Source organism: Lottia gigantea, assembly GCF_000327385.1.
Source record: "Lottia gigantea unplaced genomic scaffold LOTGIsca_188, whole genome shotgun sequence".
NCBI classification, from domain to species: Eukaryota; Metazoa; Mollusca; class Gastropoda; family Lottiidae; genus Lottia; species Lottia gigantea.
Window position 1 is genome coordinate 7,327 of NW_008708349.1, and position 13,683 is coordinate 21,009.

Consider the following 13,683-nt stretch of genomic DNA (forward strand, 5'->3'; position numbering starts at 1 on the left):
AATTAAATTATATTTCGTTTCGTAAAGTTAAATTTTCGTTTCCGTCAAAATTTGCATTTTGTACGATCATTGTTTTTATGCATCTTAATGGCTGGATTTTGACACGATTGAAAAATACTTTATTTTATATTTTTTATATAATATAACTTGTACTCAATAATATCAGAACAAATGAACTTTCGTGTTTTGTTGACCATAAGAATTGTTTCAACGTGTATTTTGAACTCATCGTTTGCATTCCGTAACAGTGTTTAATAAATACTACCCTATTATGATCGATTTGGGGCTCTGAATAAACAGCCTTTCTTATTCTATAAGGGTTTATAATAATATATAGGGACACGATTTCTATACTTGCACTATACCAATTTCAAGTTAAATTAAGATATTATCTTCTAAATATTTGCATTCACAGCAGATAGAGGTCAAATTCGGCTCTACGAAACTACGTATGGTTCTTACATGGAAATAACACAACTGATAAAAATAACACACTTCCATTTTGAATCTCTTCCTCGACCAGTCGAATATTCAAAAAGGCTATAATATTTCAACGAAGCCTTCAAATCACATTTTAAGCCATTTCTTAACCTTTACATGTGATTCGAAGGCGAAGTTAAAATACAATAGCCTTACAAAAAGTCTGAGTGTCCCGGTATTTAAAGCCTAGAAAATAAAAACATTTTGGATATATTCTAAACTTTATTTGAATATAAGACTGCTACAAAATATTACACACTTTTCCAGATGAAATCAAAATTCAACCTTAAAGGACGGTTGTGATCTAGCAATTGGGAACTTGAGCTCTAAGGACACAGTTCTGGGAGGTTGAGTGATAAGCTAAACCAGGTGAGCATTGGATAGACTGTCCAGTTCGTCTACCGGAAGCACACATGTAGAATTTGGTACAGTCTTGGTCGTCAGCAACAGTATTTCGGCCATCGCAAATACTTTCAGCTGGGGGAGCGGTAGTAGGGATGTTCTCGTGGATACAGGTGTGATTCCCTTGGTTCCAGATGGTGTTGTTACCACATTCCTTTCTCTTGAGAACTTCGTTATCACATTGGTAATATGTGGTGTTGATTTCGGGATGAGTGAAATATTTCACCTGGTTCTTGGGACATTTGTCTGCAAAACAAACATTAAAGGTTTAATTAAGGGGATACAAACAAATATAAAACGTAGAATATCAGGTGTAGGGATTTCAGACCAGTTCCAAATTTAGACAGTGGCATTAACCCGTCATCTTCGATTTCCAGTTTGTCCATGGACCATACGGATACCCAGTTGCCCATAGGGACTTGGCGTCGGAGCAATAGTACCCTCTAATACTTATGCTATTATTAGGAATAGTAAAAGGTACTCAAAACTGTCAGAAAGGCATGACCGACGCAATCTACCGTCATCAAGTCATGAAAGCTCAGCTTCACTAGCGACAGTTTCCACAGCATCAAGATAAATTAAATTCAGAAAATGTTAACATACCTCCACATATCTGGGTGTTGCATTCAATGGTTCTGTTTTCAATTGTGGCTCCAACACATTCATCACCACCATAAGTTGGGTTAGGGTTGGTACATGATCTCTCGCGGTATTCATTAACTTCTCCACCTCCACAAAGAGCAGTACACTCATCATATTCTTCATAATCAGACCAGTCGGACCAACCACCATTAACTGAAAGGGACCAGAAATAGTACTTTAATGGCAGCATCGTGGTAAAAAAAAAATTTTGTGTTGTCTAAAGATTTTCGTCTCCATTGTAATCTAACTCATTTTCTAATACAGTCCTGTTCGCATGACGTTATTTTTTATTCAATCAAATCATACATTACAAAACGAAATTGGTATTCTAATTCTAATTAGATTGGTAACGACAGGTTCGTCATCATCGCCTCTTCGTCAAGGCTAGCGCACACGAGAGCTCCCAGCTGAGCAAAATTTCATTCGTGCCTTTCAGCTCAGCTCGTAGCTCTCGTGTGCGTGGAGTTTTTCATTCGAGGCGTTAAGGAAATTATCTGTCGTGTTTGATAATTTTTTCCTCGAATGAAAAATACTTTACCGTGTGCGCACTCGAAAGCTCTTAGCTTTCAACTTTGAAAACTGGGGCGCATGCGCTAGCACGTGATCAAACAAAAATGGCTGCGCGATAGGCCGTGGTGTTATTGGGATCTAAGAGGATTATTTTCAAAAATTGTAGAAACATACCAATGAGTTATATTTCAGTGTTTTAAGTTTAGAAAAGGTACGAAAGAGCTATTTGACTGCTTTCAGCATTTGACGTCCTTGTCTATAATGCCAAATATAGCTTGCCAGGCAAGGTAACATACGCCAACAGATAGCTTTGATTGTAATTATTATGAAATTCGATATATTTACCATCTTCATAATGACATTGACTCACAAAATCAAAAGAATCTAAGAATGTAAAGAATTGTACTTGTAGAGTGAGCACAAGTTGCACAATATAGCTAATAGAGTAAAATTTCAAGACAGACAGGATATTTTGGTGAAAAATTATCCGATTATCACAAAAATCGATAGGGATCATCTTCATAATGACATTGACACACAAAATCAAAATCAAAAGAATCTGTAAAAAAGTGTAGCCTGTAGAGTGAGCACGAGTTGCACAATATAGCCAATAGAGTAAAACGTCAAGTCAGACAGGATATTTCCGTGCAAAAATTATCCGATCATCACGAAAATCAATAGGGATCATCTTCATAATAACATTGGCACACAAAATAAAAATCAAAAGAATCCGTAAAGAACTGTAGCCTGTAGAGTGAGCACGAGTTGCACAATATAGCTAATAGAGTAAACGTCAAGTCAGACAGGATATTACCGTGAAAAAATATCCGATCATCACGAAAATCAATAGGGATCATCTTCATAATAACATTGGCACACAAAATAAAAATCAAAAGAATCAGTAAAGAACTGTAGCCTGTAGAGTGAGCACGAGTTGCACAATATAGCTAATAGAGTAAAACGTCAAGTCAGACACGATATTTCGGTAAAAAATTATCCGATCATCACGAAAATCAATAGGGATCATCTTCATAATGACATTGACACACAAAATAAAAATCAAAAGAATCAGTAAAGAACTGTAGCCTGTAGAGTGAGCACGAGTTGCACAATATAGCTAATAGAGTAAAACGTCAAGTCAGACACGATATTTCGGTAAAAAATTATCCGATCATCATGAAAATCGATAGGGATCATCTTCATAATAATATTGACACACAAATTAAAAATCAAAAGAATCCGTATAGAATTGTAGCCTGTAGAGAGTGAGCACGAGCCAAATGTGAACGGACGGACCGACGGACCGACAGACTGATTACAATATACGCCCATCTTTCGAGTGGGCGTATAATAAAAATCAAAAGAATCCATAAAGAACTGTAGCCTGTAGAGTGAGCACGAGTTGCACAATATAGCTAATAGAGTAAAACGTCAAGTCAGACACGATATTTCGGTAAAAAATTATCCGATCATCACGAAAATCGATAGGGATCATCTTCATAATAATATTGACACACAAATTAAAAATCAAAAGAATCCGTGAACGGACGGACGGACGGACCGACGGGGTGATTACAATATACACACCCATCTTACGTGTTGGCGTATACAAATGAGGTTCGGCTGTAACCTTTAAATGGCAGATGAAATGGCGGCCAAGGAACACGTCTTTGTGCTACTGAACACAGGAGTACCATTGCTCATTGTTCATTTTGAACAACATATAACTATTTTCAAAGTAGTAATACCTTATTCAAAGAAAAACTTACTTGGGCATGGTCTTCCGTTACAGGACACATTTTCAGTTTTGTAAGATTGTCCACGGCATTGAGCACCATGCTTGTATGGGGTTGGGTTGGTACAAGTTCTCCTCAAAACTCTGGTCAGAGTTCCAGTTCCACAAGTAGCACTGCAGGAGGATCGTTCAGATTCAACAAATGTGGACCATCCACCATTTCCTTAAGAAAAATAGAAGAAAAATGACCCAAACGTTAAACCCTGCAATTATTTTAACATTATAATCGACTAGCACCAGCTACGACAGACAACAAATAAAACGCATAAAAATGCACGAAGGACTCAATGCATGTCAGTTTCGACATGTAAGACAGCTAACAGATCGGAGTATTTGGAGGATTAACAATTGATCAGTCGTGGATTGAGTTGCCGAGTAACAGCATACAATGAAAGGTAATTTCCGTACAAGATACGTTGGAATGCCTTACTAGTCTCCGCTATCATATTAGTCTCGATCACCGGATCTCTTAAAGTGAATACTTACTGCAATAACTTGTACAGGTTCCTTGAAATGATCTGAAACAATAGATAAATTGAAATTAAGGGAAAACTCCATACCAAACTGACATGTTTGTCAACTCTAAATCAGGCTGGTCCTATAGGTTTGGATGAGCCATGTCAATTGGGGGTCATAAAGTTCCGCATTTAAAACCGTGTAAATTTTTAAATAACTCATTTCACTTTTATACTAGGATCAAAAACAAAAACGATTTTTCAGAAGAATTTATAACCAAATGAAGGTGGATTAGTTCCATAAATATTAATATTAACAAAACCCAATTATAACCAACAGAGAATTTCTTGACAACCCTTTAAAATAAAGCTACTTACTCGTATCTGGTACATCTAGACCACCCATACCATCCACATCTAATAGTCTTTCTTCTGGTCTTGGTACAAGAGTGGGAACACCTACAATTGACAATTGAGATTCTTTATATAGACCCATGGAGCGCAATCGTACAGTAAAAACATAATTGCATTCAAATTTGCTTTACTGGTATTGGCTGGCGCAGTTGCATGAGAACATCGGCATTTTCAGAAACGCTAAACGCTACCGGAGAACATAACGAGTTTTGCTTCGTTCTGACCAAGAAAGAGTGAATTTTACTAGTTTGGCGTACCAGTATTGTCGGAAATGAGAAATTGCTGCAGGTAACTACACAATTCATCCACGATCTGACGAGATTTTTCTTTTAATCGTGTTCTGTCAAATGTTGATCCGATTGCACCAAAATTTACCATAATTCTAGACACTAACAAGTAAATGTTTCATTTCATTCAAGAACAGGAGATGCATAAAAGCATCGAAGATCATGGATGGCAAGTAGAGTCACCCGTAGCATGAAATGAAACATCTGAAGATCTGCATAGATATTAAGTTTCCGTTGCTAGAAGTCATTGACAAACTAGTTGCTCTCGTATTTACTCAGCTGTAATTTCGACCTGGACCTTCCATGCGTCTGTCTATTATACAGTGTAATATCTTTCAGAATAGCTGGGCTGGAAAATCTAATGTATCTCCTGGTAAGCAAAATAATTCCATTCAAACTTACCAGTCGGCGTTGACCTCCAAGAGACAGACTGCCACAGCAAGAAGAACACAGAAAGCTTTCATGTTGATGATTTAAGGTTTGTCGCCCCACGATCTGTGATGTGCTGTGGTCCCTCGGTCCCTTTTATACCAAATCGGTTAGACAAGGGTCCAAGTTTGAAGAATTTCGTGCACGGAACGTTAGGTATACAAACGTCATTATTCTTATAAAATTCAAATTATTTTATGTAAATTGGATATTGAATCTACCGATTTAAAAACATTAGCAAATAAATGTGTATGCTTTAAATTGGGATTAATTTGTTTTTGAGTATCAGTTTGCCTTCAGAAAGATTAAGACTAGTGATACTAATCTCAACATCCTTGCATCTCACGCATATTTTAGGACTGGAGGGTATGCAAACAAACATGTGAAGATATTCAAGCGAACGGAAAGTTTTTAAAGCCCCACACTTCTCAGGACTCTCCCGATTAGAATTCAGTTTGCAACCGATAATATCAGAACGTATTTATCATACAACACTTCATACAATTCATATTGGCACCGCTCTCATGGTAACATAACAACACAAATTATTACACTATTTATTATTGTCATCTACACAGCACAAATTAACATGAACGAACTAACAGGCCAATACTAGCTGATATACAAAGTATATTAATATTTTCCATCATTTTCAGGTTTCCCATTTTATTCAAATGCAACCCGTCTCTTAAGTCCTCATCTAATACCTGACGAATATTATCAAAGAGTTGCATAAGGTTTCTTAAATGCGCATACTTATTACCACCTTCATTCTAATATTTAATTCCTCCATGTATTATTAAATATAGACAATTGAGTGATTTCCCAAACTTAAAAGCTGTATCTAAAACCAATGACAATTTCCCATCCGGAACAGGGATAACCCGCTGATTTTCATTTGCGTGTGCACCCAAATCCTTAACTAAAGAGTCACCTACCACCAACATTGTTACATGATTTGGCACTAAAGAACATCCGAACCTCTCTGGCTTTTTATCAAATTTATCGAAACGCACAACTAACAAATTCCATGTTAGACCGTGTTTATCTGCTCTGAATCCGGTTTTTGACGGATATAATAACACGTGTCCATCTCCTTTGTAGGCTAATATACGAACGGATGATGCGTATTTTTGATTGAAGACCTCATCGATTTCAGTGTCAGCCTTAGCTTCTTTCACATGTATAGGACTTAATAAATCAAACTCATCCCAATAATCACCAAAATTACTTTGTGTTCCTTGGCCCTTAAGTACGGCGCCCCATCTGAAGTTAGAAGAATCTGTAGCTAATTTAATAGTTGAAAGTTGAAAGTCTGGTTTCCATGGAATATAATTAGTAACCGAATCTAAAAATCGCCAAACAGATATTTCATCTCTCAATTCGGAACAAATGTACGTAGTGTCCTTGTGCAATTGCATTAGCTTAGAAATAGTACTAAAACATACCGAAGTAAATAATCGTGCACCAGGTACTGCGAATCGTTGTATTGTCAAGAGCGTTTTTAGTTATTTTTAGTTAAAATTGATTCCCTCAATACAGAAAATTTATTACGTTTAGAATCCGCCAATATGAAACACTGATTCTTAGCATCAATTATAAAACCCTAATAAGTTATCTGGGAAATTGGTATAAATATTGATTTTGAAAGTCCTATACAATACCCCATACGACAAACAATCTGACAAGCTACATAAATAGCTAATTTAGCCTCTTCATAATTGTTTAAAGAGCCTCTGCTTTGAAATTGTTCTATTAAGCGATCATCTATATAAATCAAATTATTAATACCTAGTTCTCTTAAATAAGCTGCAACAGTTTTGCTTAGCGTGTGATAAATACGACGTCTTTCAACCAAATGGGAGAGTATTACACACATAAAAATAATTTCGCCATTTAAAACCCAACAACCGCGTGCTACTTTCTGAAACTAAGACGTGATCATAATTTATCGGATTTATCGTCTAATTTCGTAAGATATGAAAATGGCGTTACAAATCTTGGAACGTCGTTTAGGGAGTCCAGCGTAAATGGAGTATCCATTGATTTAAATACCCAAGATTCAAACACATTCTTGGCTTTGAAGGTTCTACAGTAATTGGAGATACTATATATGGGGGTTTCACCACACCAGCCTTACCAAACTTTGAGATTGCCCCTGTTTTTAACCTATTTTCAATTTCGGAATCTATGAAAACTTCAAATTCATGGCAGTTTCGGGAATTATCAAAAAATTTAGGTGGTGGATAATCATGATTAAATTGCTCTCCAGCATAAGAACCTTTAAAGTGCTTAATGTAATTTCCCACATTTACTCCATTTCTAAGCCAATCTAAAATAAATTTTGAAGAATCATTCGTAATTTTAGCCCATTGAAAAATATGATGATGAAGTTCACCAGCTCGAAATGTTTTTGGATTTCTAAAAGGAATATCTTCTAGCTGCGCAGACTATCCAAGATTATTAACCACATCCTCAGCCGATAACGTTTCACTCCATTTGGTTCATCCTTTAAATCAAAATATAAAAAATAAATTTGTAACAAATTTTCCTTGAAAAGAACAATGACAATAAGAAATTTAAATAACTATATCAATCTTTCTTCTCGCACTTAGTATTAATATGACCCGGTTCTCCACACTTATAACAAATTATACGAGAATGTGTATTAGGTTTCTTAGAAGACGAGGAATACATATTTTGTTTATAGGACCCTTTATTGCCCTGGGGAAGTTTCTGATCACCCCAAGACTCCTCCTTTTCCATTAGGCGTGACTCAATTTTCGAGGATAGCATTAGAACTACTAACGAGCCTACATTATGATTTGATTTGTTGGCCAAAAACCTTTTGTGATATTGTTTATTGTTGTCTGAATTACTGAATGTAATCTGGTATGAAGAGTGATATTCTCTTGTGTTATGATGCCACCATTTTAGAATAAACATGTCTTGAATTATTTTACTTTAATCTGTTCTTACCAACTTACAAAGTGGCCATCCAGAACAAGACATAACACCTTTGGCGACGAGGATGCTTGATCTTGATGTCTACGTGTCTTAAGCTGATAATTTTGCTTTGATGGGTGAATTTCTCTACATTTTACTAGAGTCAGTGGACTTTACAATTTCATTGAAGATGAATACAAATGGTATTGCACCCCCACCACCGTATTTGACTTGCCCTGGAAAAGCTCCAATTGCATGGAACCAATGGATACAACTTTTTACAAACTACATGGATGCTTCAGATTACACAAATTTTACGGAAGCCAGAAAGAAAGCTATTTTATTACATTCATTGGGAGCTGAAGGCCAAAGAATATTTTACACATTGTCCGAAGATTCTGTTGAACGAGACGAAGAAGATGATGACTATTCATTCTCAGTGAAATGACTTGAAAACCATTTTCAACCTGATGTAAATGTTGTAGCTGAACGCTATGTATAGATTCAGGAGACATGCACAAACTCCGGGTGAGACTATTGATGAATATTTAGCCGCATTACGAGAGCTTGCTACTTTTTGCGAATTTCCTGATTTTGATGATAGAATACGTGACCAAATTGTTGAGAAAACTGCTGTACCGTACCTAAAGTTCGAGAAAGACTTTTGATGGAATCAAATAGCAAACTTACTCTTTCAAAAACATTAGAAATTGCAAGGCAAGTGGAAAAGGCTATACGTGAAGCCAAATCAATGACTGCTGCGACACAAAGTGACAATACAAATTCAGTGAAATATGTGTCTAAATCGAGTGGTTCAAAGTATGCTAATAAAAATTATGTGAAATCTAATGCGGGAAATAAGGATTCGAAGAAACACAGTGCTAATAATCCGAATAATTTAAAATGTTTTCGATGTGGATCTAAAAGTCATTTGGCAAATTCTAGAAATTGTAAAGCGAGAACTGTCAAGTGTCATAGCTGTAAGAAGATAGGACATTATGAAAGTGTGTGTATGAGTCATTCAGTACGTGAAGTAGATTATGATTACAATGTATTACAATGTGATTCTGATGACAGTGATATACAGATATTAACTCTCTCTGATAATAACAAGAAAGGCTTATATGCTGATATTAAGATAAACAATTATAGTTATACATTGTTAGGTGATACTGGTAGTCCGGTAACTCTGCTCTCTAAAAAGGATTTTGAACAATATTTTAGTTATGATATTTTACAACCTGCACATGTTAGATTAACTTCTTATTCAATCCTTATCCTCAATCTTATGTTCAATCCTTATTAGGATTAGATCTTATTACAGACCTAAATTTAATTTTTGATGGAGGTCAAATGGAAGTTAGGTTTACAGATTCAAATGGTGTTGAGTCTAAACTTTCTAATAATTCTTTCATTTTAGATGATAAATTTGCTGATTTTATTAATTGCTTCGGTGAAGTTACAAGTACAATAAAAGGTTTTGTTCATGAAGTTAAGGTTAAGAAAGATGTTAAGCCTGTACAACAAAAATTACGTAGATTACCTTTTGCAGTTAGGGATTCTGTTTCTAAGGAACTTAAACGCTTAGAATCTACTGGTATTATTGAGAAAATTGATTCTTCTGAATGGGTATCTCCAATAGTTGTAGTTTCCAAAAAGAATAGTAGAAATGCTGATGCTATAAGACTGTGTATAGACATGAGAAAGGTTAATGAAGCTATTATTGTAGATAAATTTCCTTTGCCTACTGTTGATGAATTATTTAGTGACTTAAATGGTGCACAATTCTTTTCAAAATTAGATTTATTAAGTGCTTATCATCAGATAGAATTACATAAAAATAGTCGTGATTTAACTGCATTTATTACTCACGATGGTTTATTCAGGTTTAAACGTACTTGTTTTGGTTTAGCCTCTGCCCCTAGTGCTTTTCAGAAAATGATGTCTTCAATTTTGTATGGCATTAAAGGTGCTAAGTGTATTCTAGATGATGTTATTGTTTGGGGTAAGACACAAGAGGAACATGATGAGAATGTACGTGCTGTTCTACGAAAGTTTCAAAATGTTGGATTAAAGTTAAATCATAAATGTCAATTTAATTTGAAAACAATACAATTTTTCGGTCATGTTTTATGTGCAGATGGTTTAAAGCCACATCCTAGTTTAACTAAGGCTATTATAGATGCTCCTGCCCCTCATGATGTTACATCCTTAAGATCATTTTTAGGTCTAGTAGGTTACTATTCTAAATTTTGCCCTGATTATGCCACTTTAATTGAACCTATGAGAAGATTGTTACGGAATGAAGTTGCTTTTAATTGGTCTAGCGATGTACAACATAGTTTTGCAACTGTGAAGAAATTAATTGCTGAACATTTAACGCTTGCTTATTTTGATCCCAATATTCCTACTATAGTTACTACAGATGCCTCAGGATACGATCTTGGTGCAGTTTTAGGACAAATACGAAACGGGAAAGAAGAAATTATTGCGTGCGCATCTAAAACTTTGACAGAAAGTGAACGTAAATACTCTGTTGGTGAACGTGAAGCTCTGGCGTGTGTTTGGGCTTGCGAGAAATGGCACAATTACTTATGGGGAAGAAATTTTCTTTTACGTACAGATCATCAAGCCTTGACTACACTCTTAACGAGTATTGGTACAGGGAGACAACCAATGCGTATTGCTAGCTCTTACGTTATAACTATACAGTTCAATACAAACCGGGACATTAAAATAAAGTTGCTGATGCGTTGTCGAGATTGCCGTTAACTGATACCAATCCCTGTGACACAGATGATGAAACCATATGTTTACTTACGGGTTGTGTGAATATGTTGGATACGGATGAAAATGATTCTATTAGTGTTTCGCTTGCTGAATTACAAACTGCTACAAATCAAGTTGCTGCATTTCAAACTTTGATTCAGTATATTTTAGAAGGTTGGCCCGAGAGAAATAAATGTATGTCAGAACTGTTGTACTTATATAATATTAAGGATGAGTTAACTGTTTATAAAGGTGTTATATTGCGAGGTGAACGTATTTTAGTACCCGATGCGTTACCTAATAAATTGATTACTCTTGCTCACCAATCACACCAAGGTATTGTACGAACTAAACAAAGATTACGAGAACTATATTGGTGGTCAAGAATGGATTCTCAAGTAGAAGAAAAGATTAAAAATTGTATTATTTGTAGTGCACATGATAAAACTGCTAGTACAAGATATGCTCCATTACAACCAGTACCTTTGCCGAAAGAACCTTGGGAAAAGTTAGGTATTGATATTATGGGTCCTATTGAAAATGATCCACCTGATTGTCGTTTTGCTATTACATTAATTGATTATTATAGTAAGTGGCCTGAAGTTGCTTTTACTAGTCGTGTTACTTCAACGAATGTTATAAAATTTCTTACTTCTATTTTTAGTCGAGAAGGTTTTCCTTCCGAATTAGTTAGTGATCATGGTGTTCAATTTACTTCTTATGAGTTTGAACAATATTTGAAAAGTAGAAATATTAAGCATTATCTTTCTTCTGTTTATTATCCTCAAGCAAATGGGTTAATTGAGCGATTTAATCGAGCTCTTGGTAATTCAATTAAAACTGCTATTATGTCTCGTAAACCTTTGAAAAAGTCTATTCAAGAATTTTTGTGTATTTATAGAGCTACATCACATCCTACTACTGGTTATGCTCCTTCTATTTTATTACATAGTAGACGATTAAGAACAGGTTTAGATATTTCAGTTATTCATAAGTCTTTAGTAAATTGGTCTGCTGAAAAAGTATTTGAAAAAGTTATGAATTCTCAAAGTGCTGGTAAAGATTATACTGATAAGAGAAGAGTTGCAACTAATGTAGACTTAAACGTTGGTGATTTAGTTAGAGTTAGAAAACCTGGCCATGTAAATAAGGGTGAAAATAAGTTTTCCAATCCAGTTAAAATAAGAAAATCGATAGGTCCATCTACTTACAAAACTTCTGGATATGGAATCAATCTAAATGTAACCCTACTAAAATAATGAGTAATTTCAATAAAAGCACTAATCATTCACAAAATATGCCTGTTAAAACTAATATTCAGAACAAAGGTAGCTTTTGTAAATCTCCTGAAGTTGTCTTACGCAGAAGTGCACGAAATAGGAAAACTCCTGCATGGCATAAAAGTTATAAAATGTGAATTATTGATGTATTTTAAGTTGGAGTTTCTTACATTCTTTGTTGTCATACCTTTCGAGTGAAAGTTTCAATTTTGGTTTATTTTTACATTGCTGTTAGTACAAATGTATGCACATGTATTTTTTTTTGAGAGGGGGAAATGTGATATTGTTTACTGTTGTCTGAATTACTAAATGTAATCTGGTATAAAGAGTGATCTTCTCTTGTGTTATGATGTCGCCATTTTAGAATAAACATGTCTTGAATTATTTTACTTTAATCTGTTCTTACCAACTTACAAAGTGGCCATCCAGAACAAGACATAACACCTTTGCAGTACAAAACTGTATTCTTCTGCGTTTACATTATTTGCCTTGCGAGCCTTTTCATTCAAAAGAACGAGTTTCTGATGCAGAGTATCTACTTTCATCTCTGAGGTCCTGGAAGCATACTCTTTTACCTCCCTGAGCATAACATCAACCGACTCTTCTGTTATTCTCTTTTCCCGCCGGCCCACTTTTGATCTAAGCTTCTTTAATTCATCACGAATATCAAACTGTAAAAAATAATCATAATGAACTCAAGTCTTTCCAATCCCGTATAGACTGTGCAACATGGGTCAATGAGTTTAACTGATCCGGAGATCCATTTAATTGGCCAATTAATTAAGACTGTTCTCAGCGTCTAAAAGCGATATATACTTATCAAGCATCGAGTTAGACTTCCAACCCACATGTCCTTTAACTTGCTCATTAGATGCACCCAGATGCTTCAGAGTCAACGCACAGCCACTCCTGAAACTATGGGGAGTTTCTCCATCCCAAACACCCGTTGATTTCAGATGTTTTTTTAACCGGGGGTTCATAAGGGAGGACGAAACGGGTTTATCAGATACCATCCTTCTTCACAGAGCATGGACGGAATAAGATACCCCCTTCTAACTGTACACCTAGGCTTTCTACTTCTTTCAGGTAAGACTGTATCTCGACCACAGGGCATCACTCTCCTACAAGAACCCTCTTTAATATTATTCGACGGGGATCATTTTTCACAGTTTTCCCCTCGAACGAAATTGATCTCGTTCATAATTTATTACCCTACACATTCTCACAATCTTATCGAAGAATAAAGGCATAGCCTGACGCGGTTGAACTAGAAC

The 13,683-nt window shown here is 35.5% G+C and overlaps 2 protein-coding genes across 2 annotated transcripts; both read right to left on the bottom strand.

Moving 5' to 3' along the window:
* Positions 1–686: 686 nt before the first annotated feature.
* On the bottom strand, positions 687–5,076 carry LOTGIDRAFT_239045 (hypothetical protein; the record flags this gene model as incomplete). The annotated part of the gene is made up of 5 exons (XM_009052573.1): positions 687–1,128; positions 1,486–1,677; positions 3,804–3,992; positions 4,663–4,743; positions 4,956–5,076. The coding sequence occupies 5 exons, from the start codon at positions 5,074–5,076 to the stop codon at positions 785–787; spliced, it is 927 nt and encodes a 308-aa protein (XP_009050821.1). The 3' UTR covers positions 687–784.
* A 922-nt stretch (positions 5,077–5,998) lies between these two features.
* LOTGIDRAFT_174241 (hypothetical protein) lies at positions 5,999–6,835 on the bottom strand (the record flags this gene model as incomplete). Its single annotated transcript, XM_009052574.1, has 2 exons — positions 5,999–6,121; positions 6,353–6,835. The coding sequence occupies 2 exons, from the start codon at positions 6,833–6,835 to the stop codon at positions 5,999–6,001; spliced, it is 606 nt and encodes a 201-aa protein (XP_009050822.1).
* Between the last annotated feature and the right edge of the window lie 6,848 nt (positions 6,836–13,683).